The sequence below is a fragment of the Fukomys damarensis genome, unplaced genomic scaffold (genome assembly GCF_012274545.1).
Source record: "Fukomys damarensis isolate Sample0158 unplaced genomic scaffold, DMR_v1.0_HiC HiC_scaffold_39, whole genome shotgun sequence".
NCBI classification, from domain to species: Eukaryota; Metazoa; Chordata; class Mammalia; order Rodentia; family Bathyergidae; genus Fukomys; species Fukomys damarensis.
In genome coordinates, this window is record NW_022900951.1 from 106,318,266 (window position 1) to 106,340,027 (window position 21,762).

The window sequence follows — 21,762 nt, forward strand, 5'->3', positions numbered from 1 at the left end:
AAAAAAAAAAAAAAAAAGAAAAAAAAAGAAACCATCTCTAAGGTTGATTGTGGTAGTGCATGCCTGTAGTCCCTGCACTCGTGAGGCTGAGGCAGGAGGATCACTATGAATTCGAGGCCAGCTTGGACTACATAGCTTGAACTACACAGTGAGACTCTATCTCAAAAAAAAAAAAATAATAAGCCATCTCTAAGTAATCACTGGAACCATAGTTTCTGGTACCATTTCTTCAAGCAGTCGTAAGTTCCTAAGTAGCCAACATCAAAGCCAGCCAGTGCCATCTCCAAAGGTCCTACCTGACTTGTGGGAATGGATAATATGAACAGCCTTTTCTGCTTGGCTACTGGAGTCCTTATTTCTTTGTTACAGCTCTCCTACACCCACAATACCTCTAGCTATATGACACTTTCTCCAATATCTTGTTTTCCCTGAACCTTGGCTCCTGCTCAAGGATGTTTGACACACACATCCTGGAAGTTTACCCCCACAGCACACTGAAGGCCGGGCAGAGCTGCTGGCACTCTGCAGGCTTCCTGAAACTGCTGCTGCTTCCGGAGTCTTGCACCTTCACTCTCCTCTGAGGAACACCACCCATATCCCTATGAATCACGGTTACTGAGCCAACTCCTGGCCACTTCTCCTCAGACACTGAAGACCTCGGAACCTGGTTCATACTATCCCTCAAAGCCATGTCTGGATTCTTATCTCCCAAACCACTGTTTTCCACTTCAAATATCTCACAACTTCGCAGCTTTCTCTCAGCCTCACTGGTTTCTATATTTGTTTTCGATTTCTCTCTCGGGGCAGCTGTTCCATTCCAACTAATCTGTGTCCATGATCTGTTCTCTTGCTGGCACCCTTCATTTCCTTGCTGTAACCAACAAAAGGGAACTTTTTCTTTTCTTTTTTTTTTTGGTACCGGGGATCAAACTCAGGCCCTTGTGCTTGAGAGGCAGGTGGCGGCACCACTGAGCCCAATCCCTGGCCCAGAGCATTTCTGTTTCAGAGACAAGCTGCTTCTCTGAGCTTTCTTAGACCGGCCATTGCCACTCCCTCCTCTCCTCAGCCCAGATGAATGGACAGAATTGCAGATGCTGGCCTCAGGGTCTTCAAGGGCTCAGGATCCAGTTTCATTTCCACAGGGAAGAGAGCTTGTCTGCTGTCTCCTTCTATTCCTCTCATCTCCTTGGAGCTAGCTTTGAATAAAGCCTTTGTTTCTTTTCCCTGTAACAATAAACGGCCTCCCATGGTCTACATGGGGAGCAAGATGAGCACCTGAGTGGCCAGCCAGTAATGCTACTTCTTCTTATGCTTCACAGCTTCAGCCCTGCAGCCTGGGGGACTGGATTTTTGTCTACTCCATGCCTTACTAGCTGTGAGACCATCATTTCCAGAAATATTTATTGAGCACCTACTGTGTTTCAGGTGCAGTGCTAAATGCTAGGGACAGAGTGGTATGAGAAAGGCAAATATTTTCTGTCTTTAGAGTTTAGTAGCCAAGACAAGCAATTTAACAAGCACTAACTGTATGTAATCAACAGTGACAAATGTGACATGAGTGGTGTCATGCTTTAGATTTAAAATGTTCCCCATGCACTTATGGGTGGTGTTTCTGCCTTGGAATTGGCTGATTGTGGACTAAACTGTGAACCCTAAAAAACCTCTCCATTAATTTTTGTTTTGTTTTTGGATTTTTTTGAGACAGGGTCTTGCTACGCAGCCTAGACTGTCGTTGAAATTATAATGTATCTCAGGCTAGCCTCAACCTCACAGAAATTCTCCTGCCTCAGCCTCCTGAGTGTTGCGATTATCTAAATTGCCAAACTGAATAGGACATTTCAATTCTCTCTCTCTCTCTCTCTCCTCACTCTAGCCCTAGCTTCTGTTCTGGGTTCTCTGTCAATTCTTCCCTGGTCTCCTGTGTGGATTCTTCTCCTTATGTTTGGGGTGGCCCGGGGTTTGAGTCTTGACCCATTCCTCTCACCAGCTACCTTGTTTGCCAGGAGGCCCCACCAACTCTCACGGTTCCAACTCTTACACATACTCATGATTCCTGAATCTCTTACCTGAGCTGGCCTCCTCCTCCTGTCAAAGTCATACATGTCACACCAGGACGGAACTTCAGAACTAAACTTTTTCCTCCCCCTTGAACTAGTTCTTCCTCTCACATCTTTCTCAGATGGGGCCCACCTCTATCCACTCAGATGCTTCGCCAAGTTGGCCTCCTAAGCAGGCCTCGGGTCTGTTTCCCGCTCGGCACCACCTGTTCTTTTCCTTACAGTGCTGGGGTGCTGGGAATCTAGCCAGGACCTCACAGATAGTCACTTTTCTATCAGGAGGCAATGCAGTACGAAGAGCTTGGGCTCTAGAATCATAATATCTGAAGTCAGACAGACCTGGGCTCAAATCTGTCTCTATCTCTTATGAGCTATGTGTATATAGGCAAAGTTACAATTTACTTATAAAAACTCAATTTCCTTCTCTATGAAGTGGAAATAAAGCTACCTCACAAGATTATTGTGAGGATAAAAGGAGATGTACATAAAACATTTAAGACTATCTACAAGATCAGAATTAGGCAACTATGTAATTTTCACTTTTGCTTTTTCTTCTACTTTTATTATTATCATCTCCACTATCTTAATTTGGTCCCTTAACATCTCTTGCCCGGAGTACAGAAATAATCTGAAAAATGTTCTCTCTGGTCTTATTCTCCTGCAGTCCTTCCTGGTCACAGCCAACAGTAATTATTAGAAATTCATTCCACCTAAAACCCAACAGCTCCCTACTGCAGATAAAGCCCAAGCTCCTTCAATGGAGAGCCATAATGACCATGCTTCTGCATAACTTCTCAGTTCTGTCTCCTGCTGCTCCCTAACTTGAATTTTCTAGCTGCTTGTTTCTTTGCTTTTCCTTATCCTCGAGCCCATGCTGTTCATTTTACTTGAATGTTGTCTGAATGCTTGTTGCTCTTTTCTAATTTATGCCAACTTCATTCCCAGAGACTTCCCATTCTGTAAGACTTTTCTTCCATGAAGTCTTCTCTGAATCCATCACTTTACTGGGCACTCTTCCCAGTAACTCCCACAACACACTGCATCTCTATCTTATACACATCTAAGTGTTCTAATCATCTTCCATGTTCCTGCCTAGTACTGCTGACCTCAGCAGGGCAGGGCCTATGCGTTATTTACATACAGAGGACACTTAACGCAGAATGTTTTGCTACAGACCTGTATTTTACCTTCTCCATGTTATGTCCCCTTCTGAGAGGAATGTGCCATTCCTATCAAAGGTGAACCCTTCCACTTGTGCTCTGGATTCTAATAACTCTGGGCTTTGCACCTTCAGCAACATACATTTGTCAATTTGTTGTCAGTAATCCCCAAGAAGGCCGGGGATTTAGCTCAGTGGTGCCACCGCCTGCTTCACAAGTGCAAGGACCTGAGTTCGAACCCGAGTAACACCCCCCCACACCCCCCAAAAAAATCCCCAAGAAAAGTTAATATGGAAAAACAGGAGTAGGAAGGGCAGTAGAGCAAACAGAAACAGTAACCACTTCTAGGGTTATGGTTCTAATAATATGACTCCTTGAGAAAGTTTAACCAGAATGGTATCCTGGGCTTTGATTGTAGTGCTTGCTCAAGCCAGAGACACTAAGCATTATTAATCCTAAAAGGGCCCTGTCCTTCTTTGATGAACTACAAAAGTGGAAATTCACATCAGCACAGTGCAGGCTGGCATCTATGTAGGCCTTGACAAAGAAGCAGCCTATGAGCTCACCTTTTTCCCAGTGAGAACAGCCACACCACCATTCTCAATGTGAGGTAAGTCCTGAGCAGAGACATAGAAAGAAGGTGGCTGGAAATATATGCTGTATGGAAAAGAAGGGGAAATGTTATTACTATAGGTCTCCCTTATATCTTTAGTAAAATTATGTCCATCATGAAAAAAATATAGGAACATTTTCCAGAATAAGTCTCTGGGACTAACTCTTGGTTGTGACTTACTTATGTAGAAGTATTCTGGATTGGTGGTTCAAACCTGGATGCCCCCAGAGGACATCTGGCAATGTCTGGAGACATTCTTGGTTGAAATAATATGGGTAGGGTACTGGTATGGTGTATAGAGGCCAAAGAAGCTGCTAAACAGCCTATGATGCGAAGCCAGGCGTGGTGGCACACACCTGTGATCCCAGCACTCAGGGGATAGAGGCAGAGGGATTGCAGCAAGGTTGAGGCCATCCTGGACTACATAATTAGTTCAAGGATGGTCTGAAATATATAGTGAGACCATGTCTCCAAACAAACAAACACACAAACAGCCTACAATGGACAGGACACTATCATCCCTCACAAAAAATTATTCTGCCCCAAATGTCAGTCAATAGTGCTGAGGCCAAGAAAATTGGCTCTAGATGTAGGAACGTTTCAAAGAACAAGGGGAATACTGATGGGGCTGGCATTAAAATATTCACTAAAATCAGTTGTTCAGAATGGTGCTGGTCAATGGAAAACAAAGTCTAGCTCCTAGACAATTTTGCTTGAAACAAGCCAACAATGTTGTGTGCCTATAGTCTAGCTGCTCAGGAGGTTGAGTAGGAGAACTTCTTGGGCTGAGGTGTTTGAGATCAACCTGGGAAACATAGCAAGACCCTATCTCGAAAAAATAAAAACAGTTCATTATGATATATTAGTTAAGGGTGGCTAATTTAATTGGAAGTATGCATCCTGCCTGAAAATAGACCATGATAGTGAGGTGGGTAGGTTTGTAAAAGTTAATCAATCCCCTATCGAAGGGATCACTAATGAGGGAAAGCTTAAAGCCAAAGAAAAATGGTATTAGAATTGAGATATCACGTACGCACGCACGTGCACATGTGTGTGGTGAGCACAACCTATTTTTATTCTTCCCTTTTTAAAATTAGTACATTTGTAACACATAATAAATACGTTAATCAAAGGGAATTGGTACATAAACATACTGCATTTTGACACTTTTTACTTCCCCTTTTCTCCCCTTCCTTCTGTCTCCCTCAATCCCCTGGTCCCCGTATATCCAAAAAGTCTAGTTCCCTGTTGGAATAGAGAGACATAGGGGTCCTTTAAAAAGAAAAGGCTTCTAGACCTGTACTCCCAAGCCTTCTGTGCAAACATTCGGATAAAGAGGGTCTTCCTTATAGTACTCCCACTCTATACTCCCAATTCTGAATGCTTGCTAGGTATCAAAGAAGGTGTCTTTAAAGTTTCTTTTGCTTTTATGAGTCATGTCCAGGCAAGTATAAAAAAGCAACAACACAGGCCAAGCTGATCTTCACCACAGAAATCTAATCTAAAGGTCTTAGAGAAAGAAGCATTAGTATTTCAGAAGCCAATGTTAAACTGCCATTGTTGGTAGATCTAGAAACAGAATCCAGAATGTTCTTTGCAGTTTGCTGCCTCTAAGCTGGACCAAGTGGATACCAAAGTGGACTCCAGTATACAGTCAAGTTATCCTTCCTATTAGTTGTACATGGTCTACGGCAAATCCTAACCTATTCCTTGTGCTCAGGTAAAATTGCTAGTCAGGCCCATTTTATATAAACAAATATACCTTCTCTCTTTACCATTCCATTGCCTGAATTGCAGTGTCTTTGTGACATTTGGGTCATCTGAAAACCACAGTTCTTTTGAAAGAGGGGGTCGCATGTATGGCAGTTCAGGATCTTCAGACACAATTAGTACCTTTAGACAGAAACATAACAAGGCTTATCAGAGCCAAGTCATTTAAAAAGAGGCAAATGTCACTGTGTTCACATTAGCTAGGTGTTTGCAAACTATATCTCGGTGCCAAGCAAAATAACATGCACCTTACTTACCCTGGCCCCAGGATCCCGAGCCCGGATGGATCTGGCTGCAGCAAAAGCAGCAGTGCCTCCACCGATAAGCAGGAAAGGAACATGACTTGGTACAATGACTTGAGGAACTGGTGGCTCTCCTGGAGCTGTACGCAACAGTCAGAGATGGTAAATCTTTAAGGCTTAGATGACTGCCACTCTTTAAAAAAAACTGGTTGGAGCCAGGAGTGGTAATGCATGCCTATAATCTCAGCACTTGGGAGGCTGAGGCAGGAGGACTGCCATGAGTTCAAGGTCAGCCTGGGGTACATATTAAGTTTAAGACCTACCTGAACTATATAGCTAGATTCTGTCTCAAAACAAACAAACAAATAAAAATTGCCTTGTACTTGTTTCAATGCTTTACATAAAGGTAGCAAAACACAGCACTTACACTAAGCTTAACACACCTGCTGGGCTGGAGGTGTTGCTCAGTGGCAGTGATGTGCCAGCACCTCAAAACAACAACAACAACATTTCATAGGATCCTGATGGAAGGAAGAAGTATTCATTTTGTAAGTGAAATTACAAAAAAAAGAAAAAGAAAGAAAGAAAGGAGGTGAATGAGTTGCCAGTGTTATTCATTAGGTCTGTATAGAACTAGAACCTTAAATATTTAGATATTCCTAAAATATATTAGCCAGGTATAGTGGTTGTTATGGCTTGTGTTTAGATGTCCCTTTAAAGCCTCATGCTTTTTCTGAGGTGGCTCAGTCCAGAGTATATGACTGATTCATGGTGGGGCTAGGCTTGAGGGCACTAGGATTAAGGGCATGAATGCTACCCACTCTAAGTAATCTGAACAAGATAAAAGGGGCAGAAAGACACTGTTAAGGTCTCCTGTTGCTTTTGCTGTCTTACACTGCCATGAACTGTTGCCCCCTCCCACTCCACCTTGGAGTGCCAATTATGGACTGAAACCTCTGTGAACTGTAAGACAAATAAGCCTTTCCCCCCTTAACTCAGGGTGTCAAGTATTTTGTCTCAGCAAGGAGAGAAAATCAACTAATGCAGAATTTGTTACCAGGAGTGGGGTTGTTGCTATGACATCACCTGGCCGTGTGGTACAAGAGCCTCTGGAATTGGCTTGCGGGAAGGGAAGAGTTAGGAAAGTTCGGAGATGCCAGCTTAACCAGCAGAGCTGGAACACCTTAAGCTGTACTGAATGGGAGATTCTGGTCAGAGCTCAGAAAACCAGAAAGCCAATAAAGAACAGGCTCAGGAAGTTTCTGCTGGGAAGAAGGACTACACTGGCTGCTGGACTCCAGAAGATGTGTTATACCTTGGCAGAAAGTTTGTATGCGTTTTGCTCATGTCCAGGAACTGTGCCTGAGACTGAGATTAAGGGTAGTAGGCTAATTAATCTTTCAGATGAAATTTCAAGGCAGTCTAATGTTGAGGTAGTGACATGGCTAATGTTGGGAGCTTACAGCCAGTTTTATGTTGAGAATCAAGAGCAAAGAGCCCAGAAGAATGACTTGAAATGTAGTGAGTTTGCCCATTAAGGAAATTCCAATGAAGCCCTCAACTGTAAAGACAGAGCAGAGGAAAAAAAAAAAGACAGAGCATTGGAGATCTTGATTGTTAAGAAGGAATAGGAGAATAGAAAAGATGGCCTGAGGGCATCACAAGAAGCAGCAGGACTCTATCCTTTGCAGCCTTAAAATTGAAAAAGTGAAAGACTTTGCTTTGAGAAGACAGCCCCAGAGCACCATGTTCCAGAATGGCAGGGGCCTAGAGAACTTGTTCCTCAGCATTTGGTGCAGAGTGCTCAGCGATCCAGGCCCTTGATCCCTACGGCCAAGAGAGAAGGAAGCCTGGCTACTGCTCCAGCTGGCAGCAAACCTGGGTTACCAACCACATGGTACTGGTTTTAGCACCAAAATGCAAGCATTGTGGGGTCAGAGGCTTCCACCCAAATTTCACAAGAAAGCCTGGGAGGCCAGCCAGTATGTCCCTGAGAAGGCAGTGTGTAAAGCTGCAGGTGTGAAGCCAAAGGTGCAGTGTAGACCACAGAAATTTGGAGAAGCCAAGAACGTGGACCATTTAAGGAAAACTGCAAGGAGGGAGCAGAGCTAGCTCATGAGAGAAGCCACGGGAGCTACAACCACCAGGAGTGCTGTAGGGGTGAAGCCACTAAAGCCCTTTGGAGTTCACAATTTGACGTAGATTGCCGGGGATGCTGGAAGTAGAACTATGGGATTTAATGTTAGCCCTGCTGGATTCTGGACTTGATTTTGTCCCATTCTTTTGTAATACCCCTGTTTATAACTTTTGGAATGGAAATGTCTATCTTGTGCCATTGTACCTTGGAAGTGTTTAACTTTCTTTTCATTTGTACAGGGGCTTGCAGATAAGAGTTTGCCTTAATTCTCATGAGACATTGAACTTGGACTTTTCAGCAATGCTAAAACAGTTAGGACTTTGGCAACTCTTAGAGATAGACTAAATGCCTTTTGGGGTTTTTTGTTTGTTTGTTTGTTTTGTTTTTTTGAGACAGGGTCTCACTATGTAGTTGAGACTGACCTGGAACTCACTATGTAGCTCAGGCTGGTCTCGAACTCACAGTGACCTCCTGCCTCAGCCTCTGCAAGTGCTGGGATTCCAGGCATGTACCACCATGCCCAGCCTACTAAATGTTTTTTTGTATAAAAGGATACGCCGAGTCTTTGGGGGCCCAGGGGCAGAACATTATGGCTTGTGTTTTAATATCCCCCCAAAGCCTCATGTTTTATGAGAGGTGACTGAATCTAGAGTGTGTGACAAATTGGTGGTGGGGCTAGGCTTGAGGGCACTAGGATTAAGGGTGTGAATGCTATCTGCCCTAAATAAAATAAAAGTAGAAAGAAAGTATTAAGGTCTTTTGTTGTTTTTGCTGTCTTCCACCGCCATGAACTATTCTTGGAGCCAGCCAGTTATGGACTAAAACCTCTATGAACTGTAAGAAAAATAAACCTTTCCCCCTTTAACTTTGGGTGTTGGGTATTTTGTCTCAGTGATGAGAGAAAAGTAAGAGTGGTGCAGGCATGTACTCTTAGTACTCTGGGATACTGAGACAGAAGAATCACAAGTTTGAGCCTAGGCTGGGTAATTTATTAAGACCTTGTCTCAAAAGAAACAATAAAAAACAAGAAGGAAGTGTAGCTCAGTATAAAGGGCCTGGGTTTAATCCCCAGTATTTGATAAAACAAAACAAACCTCAAAAAAAACAAAAACAAAAACAAAAACACCCCACATATATATGAGAAACTATGTATTAGAAGGCTTCTGCCTTTCCCATTCATTTTCTACTGACTACCAGAAAAATATCAGGTTTGTTTCACCTTTTGTTAGCAATAAGGGGGGAACAAGCAGGAGTTCAATAGGGGATTATTATACAATGTTCGAGAATAAGGTGTTGCTAGTAAAGAAAGCAATGCAAACCACCCACATGGACTGTGGGCCTTATTAAAGGATTAAAACATTCCTCTCTGAAAAACTAAGTGAATCATGGGGTAGAAATGATGGCTAGGACTATGTGCTTCAGGAAAACAAATACAAGTTTAAACAAATTCAAAATTCTGAAGACCAAAACAGATAAAAACATTTTCTTTATTGAAAAAAAATGGCTCTTTTTCTAATAGTTTTTCTTGCCAAGCTTGTCTTTTTTTTTTTCTTTTGGTACCGGGGATCAAACCCGGGACTTTGTGCTTGCGAGGCAGGTGGTGGAACCACTGAGCTAAATTCCCAGCCCCTATGCTTGCCTTTTAAGAATCTAATATAAGCCGGGTGTGGTGGCGCACACCTGTAATCCCACCACTCAGGAGGCTGAGGCAGGAGGATCACTGTGAGTTCGAGACCAGCCTGGGCTACACAGTGAGTTCCAGGTCAGTCTCAACTACATAGTGAGACCCTGTCTCATCACACACACACACACACACACACACACACACACACACACACACACAGAATGTAATATCAAGAGGGCCAGGGATTTAGCTCAGTGGTTCTGCTGCCTCGCAAATGCAAGGTTCTAAATTGGATCCCTGATACCTCACCCATCCAAAATCCAAGATAAAGGAGCCAAGGATAAAGCTCAATAGCACTGTGCCTCGCAAGCGCAAGGTAGTGAGTTCAATACCTGATATGGAGATGGGGAGGGAAAAAGTCTAATGTAAAGATAAGTTATCATAACCATCACTAAATCACTCGAGCCCATAATCATAATCATCACTGAAGCCCAAATGTGAGCTACATACATTAACAAACTGCTCTCAGTTCTGGGGTAATACCACAGTTGGTAGAAGCTTACAGTCTCTGGCATCACTTCTACAAGATAACTGGAAATCATAGCACTCAAACTGTTCATAGCTCCCTTTATCAGTCTCACATATAGCAAGAACTAATGGGATACTCACCAGACAATGCAGCTCTTCTCTGTTTCTCTTCTGGTGTCAGCCCTAACCCCGAGATTCTTTCATTGTATCGTTTCTGGTCATTTTTTATAGTCTTGTAGGCCTGTCGATCCAAACACAGAGAAAGTTTACTTCACCATGCAGCGGAATCATACCATAAAGTAGCATCATCTTTCAATTAAATGAGAAGCTTTTGTCTACATAAAGTTAGTTCCTCTATGTTAAAATCATTATGGCAAAGATTCTGGTTGTATGCACAACTGGTGTGAAAATATTATGCAAAAGCAGATGAAAATGTGCCAGTGTCAGATATTCTGAGGCTTTCCTCGTACTTAATTTTGAAAGTATAGATAAAGCAACAAATTCTTATACTAGTAGGTATTAGACAAGCCTAAACTTTAAATCAAGTTTAAATGAGTTTACACAAATGGATTTTAGACTATGTTGGACACCAGATGTGAAAACACTCAATGTGGCCCTTGGTAGAAGTTGGGAAGTATGTTTTTATGTTCTTCTGATAGACATTCCAGGTACTTAGAAAAGGGGCCACCTGTATCCTATTTTCTTTTATTTATTTTTTTTCTTTTTTTTTGGTTTTTGAGACTGGATCCTGTGTAGTTGAAGCTGGCCTTGCACTCTCTAGGTAACCCAGGCCAGCCTTGAATGCACGATGATCCTCCTACATCAGCCTCCCAAGTGCACCACCATGCCTGGCCTGCATCTTCTTCTTACACAGTAAGTCCTCTTTCCCTTATTGGCCTATCCTTTTCTTAAACTGAGGCAGGAGTCTCAGACACAATCCATGAAGATATTTACTAAGAGTCAAGCACCTTGCTTAAATACCTACTATATTTCAAATATAGTGTGTATCTTTTCTATTCCTTCCAACTGAAGAACAGTATCACCATTAGTTTGATGCTACAGTTTGTTTTATAACACACAATAGAAGTTTATTAGTGACCTTATTTTTTACTATAATTTTTATATTTTTTTCTCAGTATTTGGGCTTGAACCAGGTGTGCTATACCACTGAGACTATCCCCAGTCCTTTAGATTTTTTTTTATTTCAAAACAGGGTCTCATTAAGTTGTTCACACAGGATTTGAACTTATGATCCTTCTACCTCAGTCTCAGTGCTGGGGTTACAGATATGCATGACTGCATTGGGCTATTTTTGTTTTGTTTCGTTTTTTGGGTTTTTTAAAACTTGGGACCATGCATTTGCGAGGCAGGCGGCGGCACCACGGAGCTAAATCCCTGGTGTACATTGAGCTATTTTTATTTTTTAAATTTTATTCATTTATTGGGTGCTGGGAATTGAACCCAGGACCATGTGTAAGTTAGATGAGTGCTCTACCACTGAATCATATTCCCCAGCCCCATGAGCTTCTTTTTGAGAGGTGGTAAGGAAAATAACTTTTAAAATCACAACATTTATTTTTCTTTTGTACTTCAAAGAATCAATATGACCCTTTTAGGAAGTTTTTTTTTAAACTTGGCATCAGATTATTATACATACAAGTCTAATCATACTTAAGCTTTTTTCTTTTAAGAAAGGGAAATTTGGGCTGAGGGAAGGGCAGCCCAGTGGTACAGCATATGTTTAGCATGCAAGAAGGCTAGGTTCAATCCCTGGCACACACACAAAAAGGACTTTTACCTGAAAAGATTTCAACAGAATGAACAGAAAATAAACTGGGCCCATACTAATTGAGAATGACATCTAAAAAATGGCTGAAGCCCAGGTAACACCCACTTCTCAGTGGCATCACACATGAACACTAGAGCAAAGAAATAGCTTGAGATTCAGAGGGGAAAGGGAAAGAATGAGGTTCTGTGTGAATGTATATCCACTTTTAAGCTAAATGTTCTGATGGAGACATAATGAATTAAAATTAACTTCCCCCCAGGGGCTTCTTATTCCCAGTTTGCACACATTTCCAGTTAATGACACAAATATATGTTAGATTAAGAAATTTATGAAAATATTAGTAGAGATAACTTTTCTAAACAGATGGGTATAATGGTGTTTAGTCAATTTAACAGATCGCTTTCTGATTGAGGCAAGGTGATCCTATCAGTAGAATAGCAGCAAAGGGCCCAAATTAATCTCACTAATCATACTTTTTTTGAGACCTCAGACTGGCCTTGAACTCATGCAGCTTCCGAGGGCTGGGATTACAAGTGTGGACCACCTTGTCCAGATCTCACTAAATATTTTAAAGGCCAGTTTGGCTCTGCTCACTGAAAAATTAAATAGAGAATTGAGATTTGGGGATCTTCCTGAGATCCTAGAGAAAAACACCGATAAGAAGAAAATCTCACACAGGTAGATGCCAATCAAGTGTTCATGCTTACATATAAGCAGCAAAAGTATTGTTCAATGTTTCTCAAACTGTGGTTTCAAACCATTAGTCAGCTGTTAAATCAATTTGTAGGATAAGACCAGCTTTAAGAAAAAAATGCTGGAGTATATCACAGTTAGAAGTATCATTGCTTGAAACATTGTTTCAATTTATGTATTTGTAGCTGTATAATTAATTGCAAGATGAAATGTAGTTCTTTCTGTGGGCCATAGTAACATCTTTAAAAAGGCACAAATGGCTTTGCATGAAGTGAAATAGAAAGAAGATAAAGCGCTCCTAACACAGGAATTGCTAAAGCTGTAATTATACTGTAATTAGGAACATCATCACAAATGAGTAAAAGTTATGCTGGGACACTGTTAATCACTAAATGTTCATGTCCTCTCCTACCTCATGCGAGTATATAGGGATGGAGCTTTTGGAAGGTGATAAAGGTTAAATGAGATTCTAAGGGTAGTACCCTGATCTATTAGGGCTGGTGCCTTTTAAAGAAGAGAAGAGACACCAGAACTACCTAACAAGTTCTCTATCCCATCCCAACCATGTGAAGACACAGCAAGAAGGTGGCTGACTGCAAGCCACAAAGAGAATCCTCAACAGAAATTGAACCCAGGCTAAGCTTGACCTTGTACTTTCCAGCCTTTGGAACTATGAGGAAATAAACTTTCGGTGTTTAAGCCATGCAGTCTCAGGTATTCTGTTATGGCAGTCCAAGGAACAAACACAATACTTAGCAACTTTTAGCCATATCTCACCAAATCTGGATGCTGATTTCAATTTAACATTTCTCTTGAGACCAATACTAACTGCAGAGAAAAAAAGCCTCAAGCCACCTCATATCAAGTTTTTAACAATTTAAAACCTAAAAATAAATGCACAGATGAGTGTGGTGGCACATGCCTGTAATCCCAGCACTGTAGAAGCAGAGGCAGGAGGATCACAAGTCTGAGCCCAGCCTCGGTAAATTAGCAAGACCCTTTCTCAAAACAAAAGACAAAAAAGATGTGAGGACACAGCTCAGTGTGAGGGCCCTGGGTTCAATCTCCAGTATGTAAGAAAAAAAAAGTTTAAAAAGCATACAAAATAGTTTGACAACAGCTGTAGGTAGACAAAAGCTTATCATTTAACCTGGAGCCACTACAATATAATAGCTTTATTACCACCAGTGTTGGACAAACACAGAGGGCAATAAGGCATTTAACTGAATGGCTTGAGAGGAACTTATGCTTCTTAGATAGTTCTAAGACAGGAGAAAGCAACAGTGATTGGGCCTGTCTTGCGGCTTGGCATCAAGAGAATTTGCACGGCCAACTCTGTGGAGGCCATCCAACGCTGGTATGGCAACACAGACCAGAGGTTTAACAGGTTTTCACTGTTGCAAACATCTAACACAAACACTTTTACATCTAGTTTTGAATGAATGGGATAGAAATGATGGGAAAAGCTGAGAGAGATATGAAATGGAAAAGTTAGGGCTTAGAGAGTAATACATGACTGTGAGTGAGAGGCACTTAAGAAAGCAATTTACATGAATGTGTTAGCTTGCACCACTTCAACCAATAGTTTGACCAAATAAAAGATTACAAAAGGGACACTGCCAAATGAGTTCACTTTGAAGTAGAGGATGTGGCTGGAGGGTTGGGAGAGTATTACAATTTCTATGGCTTTTGAATCTCCTCAGAAGCATTCAATAAAATGCCTTTTCACAGTGAAAGTGGAGTTGTTTTTCCACCAAACACAAAAACTATGTTTTACCTAAAACGGTTCAAAATAAATGGTGCTTACATTACTTTCATTTGCTTATTCAACATTTACTCTTTGAGACTATCTTGTTAGTTATGCAGCACTAAAGCACAATATAATTTAGCATCATAAAAAAGTATGAAACTGGCAAAAGTTTCAAAGAAAGGGTCGATGATGAGGATTTGGCTGTAAATTTATGGCTCCAGATATATTTGGTAGGATTTCAATAGTCTGAAGAATGAGATTTGAGGGCTCTAGTGACTGACAATGTCCCTTTAAAACACACCAAAAAAAAAGCACATGCTGTGAATGTTTTCCTATATTCTAATGGACCAAATTTACATTAGTGCCAGGGCCTCACCCACCCTACCCCAAAATATATTTTAGTGTAAGCATCTTACATAATAAGCTCCTGCCCCCGTGACTGTTGCTCCTATAATTAAGAAGTATACTAGTCTGCTGCCATCTTTCCCAGAAGCACCTGTAGACGCTAGTGATCTAGAAGGGAATCTTATGTGATGGCACTGCACAACTGTAGGTGAAGATATGGCCAGGGAAGAAACAAAAGGAAATAGAAAAAGCACTAAGTATTAATGAAGAAACATTCAACAGAAAGGCAGGGAAGCATTTTTGGTTATTCTGTGCGATAAAGGGAAAAACGTTCCAGGACTGGAGGAGAATGCATCTTCCATCAAAGTACGTTATCAGAAAGACCTCACCTATTTCCTGGTCTGAGTTGACCGACAATTGGCAAGAGCTACTTCCTCTTCTTGTGCATTTGGGAGTCAGGTCATGGTAGGAGGATATAGGTAACTTCAAATATTTGCAAGTTCCCTATCTTAACCTAGTGACCAAGGAATAAAGATAAGTTCACTGTCTTACCAATGGAGAAAGACTTAATACTGAAATGGCTTTCGACCATTTGCTGCTGGTAAGAAAATGCAGCCTTCTTCAACCAAGGGTATTAGTAGGTGTTACCAGAGCTGGATCACTCAACCTTACAGGATCCAACTTTAGACTGATCTGCTTAGTCACAGTGAGCCTTGCCAAAAAAAAAAAAAACCCACAGAATAATTCCTCTGTGACCTGCTATGCTGATCTGAGTTCATTTATGGAGATATAATTGTGCTAATACTATGCGGCAATTAAACAGCTATTTCTCACCTCACACAAATTCCATTCTAAAATCAGAGATACTAGGCCTGCTTCTCTAACTTAGTCTTTGGGTGAGACTCAGGAATAGTTTTCCTTTTAGGAATGTTTAAGGATTTTGTCTGAAGGCTGTTGCTGTTGCTGTTTTAAAAAATATAAATCTCAAGCTGAGGAAAAAGTAAAATATTTGACAAATGGGTCAAAATCAAATGTTGTGCTAAGGAGCTGCAAAGAATTTTGACTTTATTCATAGGTTAGTTAGTGTGTCACATCCAAGAGAGCCGGGAGAATTTTGTAGGTTAGTCGAATCTCAGAAAACACAGTGGTTCTCAAGAATAAAAAGACAAGTTAAAACAGCAGAGATCAATCCACATGAGATTAAATTTCAGTCATTCCCAAGTTGGCACCCACAGGATATTAGACAGTAGGCACTTTAAAGCTTTTTGGAAATTTTTTCAAAAGCAGAAAGGGGAATTAGTTGCAAAAGTTTGAAAGCAGAGTAATGCCGAGTCTACCAGCGGGAGCTGTTCAGCAGCTTCTCTGCACAAGCTGCTTTTCTACTTACATATGCACCAGCTCCTATTGTTGACAAGCCCACAATAAGGACTAATACAGAATTATCCATTTTTCCCCCCGATGCACCAGAGCTAGCCATTTGTCGAGTCATCTGGAGTTCTAGTGGAACATGCCATCGCTGGAACAAGTTGCCTAAAGGAACACAATTTATTAAAAGACACACATACAAAAAATACGATAGTTAATAAATGTTATGTCAATGCATTGTAAAAGTAGACTTACTGCACAGTGGGCTGCACGGTGTTCACTGTTCAATGACCACAACCAAATATAATCACAACTGTTGCAAAAACAAGTAACTGTTGCACAGATAATATGAATGCACACTCTTAAATTGCTGGAGTTTTTGGCTGCTGTTGCTGCAGTTATTGTTGTTTTGCTACTTTGTTGCTGCTTACTGTCTCCTGCCTGCCCTGCTATGGAATGAACCCACTATAAACTCTAAGCTGAAATAAACCTTTCCTCTTAGAAAATTTGGTGGGGTTTTTATTTTTTTAATTGAGTTTATTGGTACATTTTAGGTATCCAGTACAGTTACATTCATTATTGGGATCTTGTACCTTTACATGACAGGTTGGTGGGGTTTTTTAAAGTACAATTTAATAATGCCCAGTGAGGAAATCTGCAGCTTCCAGAAAAACTTGTGAAAAACACATAAGAAGTTCATCAAATAGCTCTTCCCTTCACATCTTCACTATAAGTGAAGTAAACACAGGTAGCTGACTAGGTAGTACAGTCATCCCTCAGTATCTGCAGGGGATTGGTTATACAACCCTTAGAATATATCAAAATGTGTACATCCTCAAGTCCCCTATATAAAATGGTGTGGTATTTGTATATAACCTATACACATCCCCTCAAATATTTTAAACCATCTCTAGATTACTTATCATGTCCAATGCAATGTACATAGGTGCTATACTATATTAAGCTATACTGTATTAAAGAATAATGACAAGAAAAAGCCTGTACACATTCAGTACTGACACATTGTTTTTAAAAAAAGTATTTTTGATCTGTGGTTGGTGGAATCCACAGGTACAGGGAGACAACTGTACAAAGAGAAACACAGGATATTGGGGACATTATGACAACCATTTCAGGAGTAATTAAATGGCTCAAACTTTGCACATTTAAAACCGTTCAATACAATCTAACTTGGACATAGTTCAGTCTTGTGTGAAAGAAAGAAGTGTTAAAGTTTTAGAAGAAAAAAAATAAATGAATTTATCTCCCCTTAAAACTGAACAATTTCAGAAGGAATATTTACTAGAATAACAAAATTTATTTATTTATTTGTTTTTTTCTGGTACTGGGATCCAACTCAGGTCCTTATGCTTGCGAGGCAGGCGGCAGAACTACTGGGCTAAAATCCCCAGCCCTCAAAAGTATGTTGGCTTTAAAAGAAGTAAATGGGTAGACATTTAAACTAGCACTTGAACAGAAATGTGATAAAGCATTATTATTAACTAACCAACTTTTCACATACCTAAAATGACTTTAATTTTTACAAGGTATATTTCTCCTCCAATTTTCTCCTTCTGGAGTGACTGGATTACAGGTGTGTGCTACCATGCCGGGCTACATCCTCTTTGTAAGGAACCCAACAACTACTTAACTTTATCAACTCTTTTAAAAAATTACTCCTTGCTGGAATTTTAGAAGAAACAGAATTGGTAATAACTATAGTACCATGTGAACCACTCTGGAGAAGGCATAAAAGAAAAAAAATCATTTAGATAACACAAAACAAATTTAACTATATTCTGCAAGGTCCTTCACAGTACTAGGATTCAGCCTCTGAGAATTTACCATGTGCCAGAGAGTACAAGACATTGAAGACAAGCATAAATAGGACATGTCCTTGAATATAAGAAAACGATCTTGACACAAATTACAAGAGTCTCATGACTGCTCACTTTGGTTTTTTATTCTTAGGCCAGTGGAATAAGAGAGAGTCACTACTTATCCAAAAAAATATTTTCCACACTTGCCTGATCACATGGGGCTCACAACCTCCCAGGACTCTCTCCTGGATTCTCATTCATTTTTATTCTCAGTCCCAAGTTTCTCTGGAACTCCTGGGGGTAAATTTGAGCTCTGTTTTTCACTCTATTCATGTAACCAGAAAACTTTTGGAAAAATAGTCTAAAAGCTGTTGAGACACGCAGTAGCTCCATCACAAAGCTTGATAATTTCTAGAAAAATCTAACTTATTAACCAGCTAGAGAAAAGGCTGACTTGCCAAAGGTTTTCTTCGGTAAGCCTTGTCTAAGCACAAAGGGTAGACACTCCTAGGCTTCAAAAAGTGTCATTTGGCCATGAACACAAAGCTAGCATTATAACCCACAAGGAGTGCAGTTTCCTCCTTAAAGATGTGAGAATTCCAAATAGAGAAAAATAGTCAAACGTTTCAATCCCAGGTCAGGTAGTTGGTGATCAGTTTGATCACATGGGCAGTTAAATGTTTGATGACCAAATAAAATACTACAGAGCAAAAAGTATCTATTACCTAACCCATCTGCTCCTCAGCTGCTAAACTCAGACATAGGGTTGTTACTATTAGTTACTTTTGATCATTTCTGAAACAGTACAGAGCAACCAAGTAACTACAGTGGAACATATAGTAGCTATTGTGCTTTTAAGGCAAAAGGCAACTTATAAAGCAAATGAACGTGATAATGGTGATAGATGCCAAAAAGATAGTTTCAAGGCAGGCTTAAAGTCTGCTAAATCAACAGAAATTTTTAATAATGTAAAACATGGAAAATCAAAAACAAAACCTGCTAATAACCTGTGAGGAAAAATAGTATATGAACCTTTTTTTTTCTTTTCTTTTTTTTTCTTTTGGAGACAGGGTATCACTATGTAGTTGAGACTGACCTGGAACTCACGATGTAGCTCAGGCTGGTCTAGAACTCACAGCGATCCTCCTGCCTCAGCCTTCCGAGTGCTGGGATTACAGGTGTGTGCACCACGCCCGGCAAGAGTTAATTCTTAAAATGAGAGAATCATAACATAATTTTGAAATTGTACACTACCCCTATCCATTTTTAAAGGCTGGTGATGTCATACTCTGGTGTATAGTCAAAAGACAAAGAATGTGTGTACAAAGAGATGGATGGATATGTCAAGAAGTCAGAGTATCTTCTATAGTAGACTGCCTTCAAACAAAGCCATGCAATGGAAAAAAACCATTTGAGTCTATTATTTTTCAGCAGTTCTAAGATTACCAACCACCTTCAAATGTCTAATAAACCAATTTAACTTTGCAAATACATATTTAATTGCTAAGAACCTTTGGTCAGACTTCAGAATGCTGGTAAAAGCTGTGAGTATTAAACAAAATAAGTATAAGAGCCAGGCATGGTGGCGCACCCCTGTAATCCCAGCACTCCGGAGGCTGAGGCAGGAGGATCTCTGTGAGTTTGAGTCCAGCCTGGGCTACATAGTGAATTCCAGGTCAGTTTCAATTACATAGTGAAACCCTGTCTCAAAAAACAAAAACAAAACAACAACAACAAAACAAAATAAGTACAATACATAACATTAGTAAGCCCAATGTGGATGAAAATCTTCAGGTTATTTGAATTTACAAAATTCACACAAATGACATCTATTGATGGTACACTGTTTTAAATGATGAGGTAGAAAGGTTTTTAAATTCCAAGGGCAATATGTGTCCTAGGACATAACTCAGTCACACCCATCAGGAAACATTCTGACTCAAAGAAACTAGTGTTTCCATCTTGTAAAGCCTCAAGGATAAATTTTTGTTTTGCTTGAGACAGGGTTTTGCAATGTTTCTTTCATAGTTCAGGTTGGCCTTGCCTCATTTCCAAGAGCTGCGATTATAGGTGTATGCCACCATAACCAGCTTAAAGGATAATTTTGATACTGTAAATGCAAATGCCCTAATTCAAAGATTACTGATAAAAATGTACCTCTTACAAATAGATCATTCTTGCTGGGTGGCCCACAACAATAATCAATAATCAATAATCAATAAACAATAATGAGGCAGGAGATTGCCGCAAGTTCGAGGCCAGCCTGGGCTACACAGTGAGTTCAAAGCCAGTCTGAACTACATAGTGAGACCCTGTCTCAAAAAAACAAAACAAAATTTTTTTCATTATGTCCATAAGTTGTATAGATTTTAGGAAAGCAGGCTTGCGCTGGGGGCTTAGCTCTGTGGCACAGCGCCTGCCTGGCAAGCACAAGGTCCTGAGTTCGATCCGTGGTACAAAAAAAAAAAAATCAGGCTTAAACCATGTTCTGATAAATTCACGGATTATCTGATGCACAATGGGCTAATTACTGGGAAGGAAACAGTTCATAACTTTTTGAAATCAAATTTTAGAAAGAAGGGTGGGGTGGAATCAAAAGCATTAGGAGCCTAGAGACTAGCAAATTATCCTCAGCTTTACCTGTTAATTATATGACCTTGGGCAAGTAATTTTACCTCTCTGTGCTTCAATTTATTAGCCATAAAACTTTACTACAAAATCCCTTCCAGCCCTAAAGTTTGATGAAATCATTCATGAGTAAATACAACATATTCTGCAAACCCTTTCACTGAAATGTTAAAAACCAAGATCCTTCTTTACAGAAAAAACTTAGGCGTGGGACTTAAATGTCCAGTTTGAAGTATCACCACCTGTAATGGCAAAGTCTACTTGACCCCACTGCTTTAAAAAGGCGAGGCGGGGGTGGCAGGGAGGCGGCTTTGGACAGTATGACGAGACCGGTCGTCCTACTACCCAGAACCCCAAACCCTCCCAGGAAAAGGCCTCGATCAGGCTACTGAGGTTCAAATCGCTTGAAGGTCAGGTCGGCGTGGCTGTGCCGACTTGTGGGTTTGCAAACTCAGGGTTTGTATCCCGCCAATCCGTAATTCATGCGACTGGGAGTGTAGAGTTACGAGGGGTGGGGGAGCGCTGCGAGGGAGCCCATGGCACCCAGGCCCTTGGACGTCGCGGTGGGGTTGCTTGGGATGGGTCAGTCACCTGAGAGCCGGTTCCTCTGCTTCGGGCTTCGGATGCACACTGTCCGCACCAAGGGCACCAGTTTCTGCTTGAAAGCACCCGCCACAAGGCCTCCACACCGGAACATCTCGGCCGCCGCTGCTCCGGACCTCTTCCTCCAGCTTTTCTTCACCGGCACAGACCGAAGGGTCAAACACCAGGGGCCAAAGCCCTCTGCCCCCGCCTCCCTCCCCACACGCACACTACGCAAGCTCCTCCTCCCCGCTCCAGGCGGACATTGGACAGTGAAGCCGGCCTGCTAGAGCAAGGTTCGGGGAGCGGCGACCGGAGGTTTACCGCGCAGGCGTAGCACTCAGCAGGGCTTTGCGATTGGGCCGCACAGCGAGAGGCTTTGCGCATGCGCTCCTATGTGGCATGCTTTGCCATGAACCGGGCTGTCTCAAATTAGCAATTTTGCGGGAGTTGGTAGCTTCCCGCTGGCTTGAGCAAATTTGGAAAACTGCCCAAAGAGAGACCCGTGGAGCCTCTTGGCCTGGAGGCTGAGGCTGGTGCTGCCGCCTTGTCGGTGACAGAACTGAAAACAGTATTTCACAAATTGAGACTCCAGAACCGCACTTTTTTGTTCTTGCTCTAGGCCACTGGTTACTAGGTACACCATTGTGCCTTCCGAT

The 21,762-nt window shown here is 41.2% G+C and overlaps 1 protein-coding gene across 2 annotated transcripts in view; it reads right to left on the bottom strand.

The window, feature by feature from the left end:
- Aifm1 (apoptosis inducing factor mitochondria associated 1) overlaps positions 1-21,419 on the bottom strand; it is a 31,264-nt gene extending 9,845 nt beyond the window's left edge. The window contains exons 1-6 of one of the 2 annotated variants that reach the window (XM_010608000.3): positions 21,113-21,419; positions 14,780-14,910; positions 10,273-10,372; positions 5,858-5,982; positions 5,593-5,723; positions 3,784-3,874 (exon numbers count right to left, since the gene is read on the bottom strand). In XM_010608000.3, coding sequence (XP_010606302.1) covers positions 3,784-3,874; positions 5,593-5,723; positions 5,858-5,982; positions 10,273-10,372; positions 14,780-14,910; positions 21,113-21,218 — 684 coding nt within the window. In that variant the 5' untranslated portion in view covers positions 21,219-21,419. Of the gene's footprint in view, positions 1-3,783; positions 3,875-5,592; positions 5,724-5,857; positions 5,983-10,272; positions 10,373-14,779; positions 14,911-16,095; positions 16,239-21,112 lie in introns of both variants that reach the window. The other variant, XM_010607999.3, reaches the window with a different exon arrangement.
- Between the last annotated feature and the right edge of the window lie 343 nt (positions 21,420-21,762).